The following is a 10658-nucleotide window of genomic DNA, read 5'->3' on the forward strand; positions in this document are numbered from 1 at the left end:
TGTTTACAGACACAACAGGAAACTCCTTTGCCGTCACTGTTGACTTCCTCATCAGGAATCTCACCATCCCGAAAGGGGCCGACCTGACCAACGAAACATACAGCAAGATCCAGAACATCATCAACGACCTGGTGAGACCCTTACTAAAGAGAACACAACAGCTGGACGCCACTAACGGGGAGCTCTGCCTTGACATCTGTACTGGACAAACACTCACTTTGACTTCGCGTCAGAGAACTGAGCAACTATACACTTCCTCCAAACATGTTGTCTTCAGATACGTCTTGAAGCGATAGGAAGCAAAACAGGAGAGAGTAAAGGAGATCAGGTTCTGTCTGAGAAGAGATTAATCTCTTCTGCATTTTCACCTCCATATTGTACAGAGATGTGGGCAGTTAAAAGCTGAAAAGCTATTGAAGGAGCAGACGTAATTAGCAAGTGCTCATTTTAAGTTTGCATCCATTCAGCTGATATTGTGATGCATTTGAAATCTTGATGATGTTTTCTCTTTCAATTCTAGTTCCAGGACATCCTTTCCAAACACCTGGGTGCAAATCAAACCACATTCCCTCCTGCTAAATTCAGGTAAGGACTTTAGTGCAGTCAGAAAGCAATTCTGTGCTGCTGAATTTTGTATACCTTGATAATAATCTGCTGACTACACCAGAGAACATGAATGTAAGGGTTACATTATCAATTGTACAGACTGACCTTGAAAGGGATATTATTCCATTTGATCCATGATGTTCAGCAAAGAGAGTGAGATATGGCGACTTAAAAGGGTCCATTGGATCACTCTGTTCATAAATTGATCATTTGTTCATTTCCATAGCAATGAGAGCAACCAGATCCAGGCTGAAGTGCTGTTTAGCTTCCTTATCAATGACATCAAGAACCCCAGTGCTTTACTGAAGGAGATCCTGAACATTACAGGACCGGCCAAGGGCATCACAGCCTCACTGAGCATCAATGGTAGGATCCAGCACCTTGACTTCTAAATCACTACAGCAGTATTGATATTCCACAATTTTCTTCTCCATGAATACACAAATATTGTGGATTATCTCACTATTAGTGAAATAACATTTACGATCCTACTAAAACATTTGTGATTTCTACTGTATATGATGTATATTGATGCACTTGAGTGTAATTCTGTGATTACATAGTTTTTATCAACCCAGTTTTATTATTTTTGTTCTCGAACATCTGGTATCTTCTTTGGTATATTTGATGATGTCAGCAAATAAGAAAAATACCTGACTGTGCGTTTGCACATATGCTGGCACTAACTCCTCTTCAGAATATGCTGTAGTCATCTCTGTTAATGTGCTTGTGAATTACAAGAGCAGAAGGTTTTGGCTTGTTGCCTGTTTTGCAATGAATCTGAAAGACGCCCAATATCTGAATGATGTCATTACTCTTCTCTGTTCAAATGCAGGTCAGCCAGCTGCAACGGCAGTTCCCACTACAATGGCGCCAACTGCAGCTCCACTTATAAGGCAAGAGGACGTGTTTTCTTATCTTATGCTTTTTATGAGCCATTCAGGCTACTTTACAGTCCACAAGTCCTCTGAGCTACAGCCAGTGTTCATTTCCTCGACAGAATGGCTTGATGTCCCAGTGAGAGCTCACAAAAATAATCCCCAGTGATGTTGGCAAAGACTATATGGCTTTGCATTTTTGTTTGAGTGAATCAAAACAGGACTAGACTAAATTAAATGCTCATGACTGAGAAGACATTTCAGCTGACTTGACGACTCTTCGTCGAAAATTTCCTCGTCTTGAAATATTGTAGTGAAATATTTCAGTGAAAATGGCCAAAGATTCTTGAAATCATCATTTTTATTGATCGGTATCAGAGAAACATCCATTTTAAAGTAAGACTGCATAATCTAAGAAAGATAGCAGTTTTCATACGCTTCTTGGCTTTGATCTTTGTCTTCACAGAAAGGGGAAGGCTCTTTTGTTCATCAGATTAGAGTTCAACACCACCAAAGCAGCTCCTGCAGAGAATACCGTTCTGGAAATGGCAAACGAGTTATTTTTGAGGCGTTTCACTGCAGCCAAAGCCTACCAAACGTCAGTCAACAATGTGTCATATGAAAGTAAGTTCTTTCATGTAACTATCAGGCTGTAGGTAGATGTGTTTATGCAATGTGATGTATAAAGGCAACAGGGTTGACCTACACCATCAAACAGCTACTTTTCTCTTCTGGCACTAACAATTGGACACTGGTTTTACAGTACGTCCCTTTGAAAGGACTGAACACAAGCATGTTCGTTAACACAGTGAGACAGTACCAGTCAGCAACGTCTCAGCACGAGGTGAAGGTTTCTCTGTAACAAACCCTTTCTGTAGATGTTTCTTGCCTCCTTTAGCAAAACAGCGAGATAGTAGCAGAGTCAGGGGCTCGAGTTGAGAGCCTCCTGGTAACAAGACCTTCTCTCTTTCCTGTGGATACTGTATTCTATCCGTTTACATACAACATTGTGTTTTCTAACATCAAGTGCACAAGACAAAACCTCTACCCGTTTAGATGCATCTTCTCTGTGTTTGTGAGAAAACACGTCTCCTGCAATACGCGTTCTTTAATACCTGTTCCCTGACAGTTCATGACTACTCTCTGTGATGAGTTTCCTTTACAATGTACAATGAACGTTCTTTGTGTGGCTTTGAGTTAAACTCTTGTTCCCTCTTTTCTCCCTTTCAGGGATCAGTGATTATGCTTTCGCCATCATTCTGAGCTTCAATATGACAAATATACCAGTTACAGAAAGCTTTCAATTCACAAATGAAACATACACCGAAATTGACAATGCTGTCAATAACTTGGTGAGTCTTTTATAAATGAACATAAACATTTCATGAGAGTGGAACATTTACATCTCAAAGAAGGGTATATTAAAGCGTATTGAGTTACAATTACTGTACATTACATAGTAAAGAAAAGTATAATGCTTCCATGTTTAAATGCTATTTACCCACCGAATAGGTCATTTTTGCATATATTGCCACTTATTTTACAATTATATAGAAACTTTGAATGATTAAATATTTTTTCTATGACACAATCAGTCTGAGATGAATGAATGAGGTTTAATCAACTGATATATACCTCCTCTGTTTTCATGCTAATTGAAAAGTAATTCAGCCCCCATGTGATCATGATTTAATTCTATTTTCTAACCTGTTTTGTTTGCAGCTGAGCCAGATCCTAGGAATACCAAACTCCAACCTGTTCAAATTCCCTCCTACAACTTTCACGTGGGTATTTTTGTGTCTCTTCCATGCCTTCTCTGTCGGCTATTTCATTTCAGGCTGATTTGAAGCTTCAGGGGCTCCCTCTGTGTGCGCAGTGCTAAGGATATGCACTGTCAGAAAATAGCAGATTCGTCCGTTTATCTTTCTCGAAATAAGGTTGAGGCAGGATGCACCCAGCACAGGACACCAGTCCTTGGCTTCTGTCTGAGCTCTGTCTTTAATTTCATGCCAATATGAAGGTCCAGTCTTGCAGACATCTGTCAGGAGGTTCCCCAGTGTCAACTCCGTACGCACAAACATATTTCCGTTGCTCCCTCTGTGTGCACAGTTCTAAGGACTTGGTCCAGCAAAAAATGGCAGATTCAATGCACAAAGACTTTCATTGTGGTCACAGGCTGTTAACGGTGACAGACATCTCCCTTTGTCCTTCTGTTCCCACAGCAATGTGAGCGATGTCATCCATGCAAGTGTGGTGTACAGGTTCGAAGACGGCGACATCCAAGTCCCCAGTGACTTCCTGAATGGAATTCTGAACACCTACAGTATGTCCATCTCTTACTGCTTCTTTGTCCGAAGGCAGCCAGACGCTGTCACAGTGAAGTTCACAGGACTGGAAGATCCCGTTCTGCTTTGAGGAATGATGATTTGCTACATTTTAATTCCGCTCGCATTTGTGGACCTCATTAAAAACACGGCAGGCTCCGAAAGTTGTCTTTTCTACCAGAAACGGCACTTTTAATTACATGCAGCCATTATTACAAATTCCGGTTACCGACGTCATAAAGGCACGCGCTAGGAGATCGGACATGCTGGAAAATGTCTGTTTCTTTAACTTTCTTCTTTCTTCCCTGTGCGCCCATTCAGATCCAACATCCCCAGCTCCCACTTCGGTGACCCCCACCGCCCCTCCCCTTACAAGGCAAGTCTGTGATGTCATTCCTAATCTCACCTCTCATTGGTCAGACTTTCTTGATCGTCCAGCGATTATGCAGTTGCACCCAAGCAAGTGCGACATATTGAAGCGTACAGTTCCTGTGGCTTTATTAACATATATTGGTGCGGGGGGGGGGTGGGGGAAGATTTTTTTTATTGCGTGATGTGAAAACTCATTAAACTGAGCGGCCGGCACGAGGGAAGGCAGCTCAGCTGATGAGCGATGTAGTGACACAACCTTCCGCAGACAGAGAGGCTGACAGGGCACCGCATATCAGAGCAGGGACAAGCCAGGCACGATCTTGGCTCCGTGTCCTGACCTGGCCTAGAAAAAGAAGGATCCCTGGAAAGATTACGCAACACGTGAAACCTGTCTAAACAGGCTCTGCACCCTGTATCAGAGAGCTCATTACTCCGGTTTGCTCACCTGTTTCTTTGTGTCTGCAGAATGGGGAGGGCTCTTCTGTTCATCAGACTGGAGTTCAACACCACCAAGCCAGCTCCTGCAGAGGACGCGGTCCTAAAACTAGCAAACGAATTATTTTTGCAGCGTTTCAAGGCACAGAGAGCCTACCAAGTGGCAGTCAGCAACGTCTCTTACGAGAGTAAGTTTATTCATGTCATGAGTGGACACCAGATAGATGCTTCTATGCAATGTGATGTACAGAGCTGACCTTCAACATCATAACTGCTGCAAATAATCACTTACTATTGGCAACTAGACTTAAATGTCTATCTGAAGGACTCAACACAAAGAGTTTCAGCAACTAACTAACACTAACACTAGCAACATTAACAATTGGACACTGGTTTTACGTCCCTTTGAAAGGACTGAACACAAGCATGTTCGTTAACACAGTGAGACAGTACCAGTCAGCAACGTCTCAGCATGAGGTGAAGGTTTCTTGGTAACAAACCCTTTCTGTAGACGTTTCTTGCCTCCTTTAGCGAAACAGCGAGATAGTAGCAGAGTCAGGGGCTCGAGTTGAGAGCCTCCTGGTAACAAGACCTTCTCTCTTTCCTGTGGATACTGAATTCTATCCGTTTACATACAACATTGTGTTTTCTAACATCAAGTGCAAATCCCCTCTACCCGTTTAGATGCATCTTCTCTGTGTGAGAAAACACGTCTCCTGCAATACGCGTCTTTAATACCTGTTCCCTGACAGTTCATGACTACTCTCTGTGATGAGTTTCCTTTACAACGTACGATGAACGTTCTTTGTGTGGCTTTGAGTTAAATTCTTGTTCCCTCTTTTCTCCCTTTCAGGGATCAGTGATTATGCTTTCGCCATCATTCTGAGCTTCAATATGACAAATATACCAGTTACAGAAAGCTTTCAATTCACAAATGAAACATACACCGAAATTGACAATGCTGTCAATAACTTGGTGAGTACACAAACAGACACAAGCACTTCAGGAAAGCACATGATTTTCAGCTCAAAATAGACTTTTGATCTTTTTAATGCTGGTTGGGTTATGATTACATAATAATATAAAGCCATTTATTTTGATATTGTTAGATATACATTATATACTGTACACACAATATTCAGCCATTTTCATTTCTTTTTGAAACAGTAGCAATACGTAATAATAATAAAGCAGTAAGTGACAAGGTGTAATAAACAAATACATACTTCCCTCTGTTGTTCTCACCTGTCTGAAACTAAATTCAGTGAATGATTAAATATTTTTTTCTATGACACAATCCATCTAATAGAATGAATGAGGTTTAATCAACTGATATATACCTCCTCTGTGCTAATCCAAAATTTAATTCAGCCCCCATGTGATCATGGCTTAATTCCATTTTCTAACCTGTTTTGTTTGCAGCTGAGCAAGATCCTAGGAACACCAAACTCCAGCCTGTTCACATTCCCTCCAGTTACTTTCACGTGAGTATTTTTGTGTCTCTTCCACGCCTTCTCTATCGGCTATTTCATTTCATGCCCCTATGAAATGCTAGTCTTGCACACAGCTGCCTGGAGATTCCCCAGCGTCAACTCTTTACACAGAAACATTCTTCAGTTGCTCCTTCTGTGTGCGCAGTTCCAAGGAGATGTGCTGTTAGACAATAGCTGATTTATCCATTCATCATTTTCTTCCTGTTTGGCCTTGGCAAGCAACGGGCACACCCTGGACAGGACACCAGTTCATCACTGGGCCCTCAGACGCAAACACACACTCACGCTCACAACAGGACCAATATTCCCAGAAGCCAGTTAACCTATCAGCATGTCTTTGGACTGTGGGAAGAAACCCACGGAAACGCAGGGAGAACATACAAACTCCACACAGACGGCAGCCCCAGGAACCCAACCCAGTACTGCCAGGCAGCGATGCTCCCCACTGTACTACAGTGCCGCACCAAAGCAGATTCAATCCAAAAGAATGAACTGATCGCGGTCCCAGGCTGTAACAGTGACAGACCTCTGCTCCTGTCCTTCTGTCCCCACAGCAACGTGAGCAATGTCATCCATGCCAGTGTGGTGTACAGGTTCGAAGACGGCGACATTCAAGTCCCCAGTGACTTCCTGACTGCAGTTCTCAACATCAGCAGTATGTCCAGTTATGATTTCTTGATTTGGTCGCACGTACTTTTAGGGGCTAGAACATTTCACAAATGGATAATAAGCCAACTGTTATTTATATTTATATAAATATATATTTATATAGTAATAGATAGAACAAGTTACTTTCTACATATCATCCCATGGTAAAAGCTACAAGTATGGTCTTAATTAGTCGGGGTCAGGCTCAATCACATTTAAGACTCTCTATTATTTTATTAAATATTTTATTATATTATTATATTACATATTTTACTGAAAAGTTATATTTCTAAAATGTTGAAAAATGAGGTTTCACCCACTCTCTACTGATTTATGTGAACCCACTTTGATTTGCATAGCTACTGAATTCCGTAGTTCGGCCAAATTCTACTTCAGTAGTTCAGTTAGCTCCTAATGAATGAGACAGAGGGTGAGATGTGTAGAGAGTATTTAATAATAATAACAACTGCTTATTATTAATTAATTAAAGCAATAATTGCTTTTCTGGACACTCCACTCAAAACACTTCACAGATAAGGGGGATCCCCTCCTACACCACCAGTGTGCAGCCCCACCTGGATGATGCGATGGCAGCCTTAGCGCGCCAGTACTCTCACCACACATCAGCTCTCAGTGGGGAGGGGAACAGAGTTTTATCTGGTGAAACTCTCCTAGCTGAGGGAGAGTTGGAATGAAGTTGAGATGGAGAAAAGTTGGGATGGAGGGAACAGGGATCAGAACACATGTGTACAGAATTAGAGTGCTCTAAAAATCATTTACAAAACGAAGAAAACAATTATTCAATGAATGAAATGTTTTTTTTGTGCCCACGCAAATGAAGTCGATACAACAACTACAACAACAGCGACGACGACGACACCTCGTCCCACTACACTGCTAACCACATCGCCAATAACCAAAATTATTGGCAAAGGTTTCCCTGCTTGGGCCCTGGCTATAATCATCCCCTGTGGGATTGCAATTCTCCTGGTACCCCTCTGGATCCTTCTGTGTGTAAGTACACTAGGTTACGACTGCAAAGAGTCTTGCTGGCACCCTCTGTATCCCAGTGTGTGCTGTGTCAGTGTTCAGTGCTTGTCTCTGTTCCAGTGTGTGCTGTGTCAGTGTTCAGGGCTTGTCTCTATTCCAGTGTGTGCTGTGTCAGTGAGCAGTGCTTCTCTCTCTCTTCCAGTATGTGCTGTGTCAGTGTTCAGGGCTTGTCTCTATTCCAGTGTGTGCTGTGTCAGTGTTCAGGGCTTGTCTCTATTTCAGTGTGTGCTGTGTCAGTGTTCAGTGCTTGTTTCTGTATTCCAGTGTGTGCTGTGTCAGTGTTAAGTGCTTGTTTCTGTATTCCAGTGTCTGCTGTGTGGTTGCTGTGCTGCCTTCAGAAGGAGATGGCACAGAAGAAGATCATACCACGTGCAATATGCAACTAGAAATGGCCTTTTTTGAGAAGGTGAGATTGTTTTACTGTTTCATTTTTGGTGTGGAGGACAGATATAGGCTAAAACTGGCAAGAGAAGTCCTGTTTTATTCTATGTTGTGTTGGGTGTCCAGGCACATTTTGTAAGCCTGTGCATACAACTGAGACATGCTGTCCATGTGTGGTGAGGAGTGCTGCCTGTGCAGTTACTGCAATCACCCGCTGATGGACCCTGCAATCACAGCACCCAGCTAGAATGGCCAAAGAAAACCCTGTGATGCTGCTCACTGGGATTGTGTGGGTAGCCGCGTCGTTGTGCGAGCTGCCACAGAACAAGAGTTCAATACCACTCGGAACAGCTGATTGAAAGTCAAACCCCCCACGAGGTTTCCTCAACAACCAGTTCTGTTATTTCCTTTTTTACTAGTCAGTGTGGAATCAACCTCTGTTTGTTTCCCAGAAGGTTATTTCTTTTCCCTTTTCGGGCTGCAGTGTGTAAGATTTAGAGTTGCGTCCCTGAAAGGTGAATCACAGAAGTAAAACCTGCTTCTCCGATCTTCTCCTCAGATCTGCAGTTTTCCCACCATGCACCCGGCACCTCTACAGCCACTTCCCCTTCACCTTGAAGAAAACACCCCCACTGTGTCTAAGTCTTCACTTCTACTAGAGACGCCCCTCGATGCATCACCACAACTGCACGCCTCCCTGAAACCCGAGAAAGAGCCGATCTGTCAAAGAAAACCAGCCCCATCAGCTCCTCATATAATCCTTAGCGTCGGCATGTCCACCTCCAGCCCATCAGGCCCAGGACTGGACCCTCAAGCTCATGGCCTCTGCCCTGCTGGGGTGGTTAAAACTAAGAGGTGTTAGTGGATCCGATGGGCAATAACACAATGCCTGAGGCCTTCCCTTCAAATGCGTCACGCACATATGGACACTGGCTCACAGACGCTCAGATCTTTGTGCCCACTCCATCATATGTTGCAATATTTTTGCTGACCTTTTTCCCATCCTGCTGTAAAACTCACACAATTTACCGATCATAACCCCCGATCTGGAGTTCTGCTGATCCGGGCAGATCGAAGGTTTCCAGTCACTTGGATAGAAACTCCAAATTCCTACACATCCTTTGTATGTATATAGAACCAGCTTCTTAACTCTCATGCCTAGCCCGAGCACCTTCCGCCCAGCGCGTCTGAACAGAAATTGGAAATTACTGCATTTGCATTGCCGGGATCACTTACATCCTTTTATCATACACAGAAACTGCAATCCCACGTACAATGCAGCACACTTTATGGCTTCCCGTTCTGGGTATCGAGTAGTATAGTCAAAATCACTGTGCAAACGACCGGGACAGTTTGTAAAGAAAGAGCAGAGCAAGGACATTTAAGATGAAGTGCAATTCTTAATTCGCTGTTTAATTCACTCATTTCTGCACAGCTGGACAGTGCAGGCTAGTTCTTCTTATTCTATTATTGTATCTCTTATTATTGATCACGACGCGGGTTGAATTATTTCTAGCAGTATTATGCTTTTTAAAAAGCTTCTTCCGCTCACGAATATGCATCTCTGTTTGACACAGAGCACATAGTGTGGAAGAGCGATATTATTTGGTGGGAAGGGGGATTATGGACTCTTAAATCAGATTTATTTTTATACTATTTATTCAGCTGTCTTAATTTAACCAGCCTATCAATGATCCATTTACGTATTTATCAATTATTTATTTGCTTCCATTTAGAATTGCCACTGCTGTGATTTTTCATTTCCTATGCAGGACTGAAACAGACTAATTAACGTGAGCTGTAAGACAGAGACGAGTTCGCTGCAAAGGCCAGCTCCTCTTTCCTGTACTGCCTGATATTTAATAGGGACTGGGGGACCTAGAACTGCTTTTACAATACCATTTGGAAAAAAAAAGACCTTAAAAAAAACAACACATTGGTACAATTGAACATGCGATTAGATCAGGAATTGAGTAAACGCGTTGAAGCACCTGCCCGGAGTCTCTCAGTCCCACATTGTGATCTGTATTGCGAAGGAGTTATTGTGATGCCAAGGGTGGAGCACACGAGATACTGCTGTAGGAAAGAGATAATCACCCTGTGCATCTCAGAGAGAGAGAGAGAGCCTGTGCCTAAGTCTGTTTCTGTTCATATTTCTATCAGAACATAAAAACATATTTCATTATATAGCATTCTAGTTTCAATAAACACGTATCTTATGCAATACCACCGCACTTGTGTCATTTTTTTCCACTTTAGAAGTAGAAAATCACCTTTCCCAACAGCAATGCTATTCTCTCTTCAGAAATCATCCCCAGTGTCGCCCGACGAGCACAAAGCAGGGGTTTGGTCGGATAGATCTTTTAATAGATTTAGTCCTGCAAGGGGAACCCAGGAATCCGATACAAAAGTGTAACAGACCACTTTTACCCCCCAAGCAGCACAATGTGCCCCTGCAGTAGCGTTTGGTG

General features: G+C 42.7%; 1 protein-coding gene across 2 annotated transcripts in view; it reads left to right on the forward strand.

The window, feature by feature from the left end:
• LOC148834156 (uncharacterized) overlaps window positions 1-10411 on the forward strand; it is a 31137-nt gene extending 20726 nt beyond the window's left edge. The window contains exons 63-78 of one of the 2 annotated variants that reach the window (XM_088916678.1): window positions 10-131; window positions 521-585; window positions 833-972; window positions 1442-1502; window positions 1951-2108; window positions 2715-2836; window positions 3207-3268; window positions 3707-3807; window positions 4130-4184; window positions 4646-4803; window positions 5469-5590; window positions 6038-6099; window positions 6663-6763; window positions 7598-7770; window positions 8113-8212; window positions 8747-10411. In XM_088916678.1, the coding sequence (XP_088772804.1) occupies window positions 10-131; window positions 521-585; window positions 833-972; window positions 1442-1502; window positions 1951-2108; window positions 2715-2836; window positions 3207-3268; window positions 3707-3807; window positions 4130-4184; window positions 4646-4803; window positions 5469-5590; window positions 6038-6099; window positions 6663-6763; window positions 7598-7770; window positions 8113-8208 (1598 nt within the window). In that variant the 3' untranslated portion in view covers window positions 8209-8212; window positions 8747-10411. The remainder of the gene's footprint in view (window positions 1-9; window positions 132-520; window positions 586-832; window positions 973-1441; window positions 1503-1950; window positions 2109-2714; window positions 2837-3206; window positions 3269-3706; window positions 3808-4129; window positions 4185-4645; window positions 4804-5468; window positions 5591-6037; window positions 6100-6662; window positions 6764-7597; window positions 7771-8112; window positions 8213-8746) is intronic. The other variant, XM_088916677.1, reaches the window with a different exon arrangement.
• Window positions 10412-10658: the final 247 nt, after the last annotated feature.

The sequence above is a fragment of the Atractosteus spatula genome, chromosome 5 (genome assembly GCF_055471065.1).
Source record: "Atractosteus spatula isolate fAtrSpa1 chromosome 5, fAtrSpa1.hap1, whole genome shotgun sequence".
In the NCBI taxonomy this organism is placed as follows: domain Eukaryota; kingdom Metazoa; phylum Chordata; class Actinopteri; order Semionotiformes; family Lepisosteidae; genus Atractosteus; species Atractosteus spatula.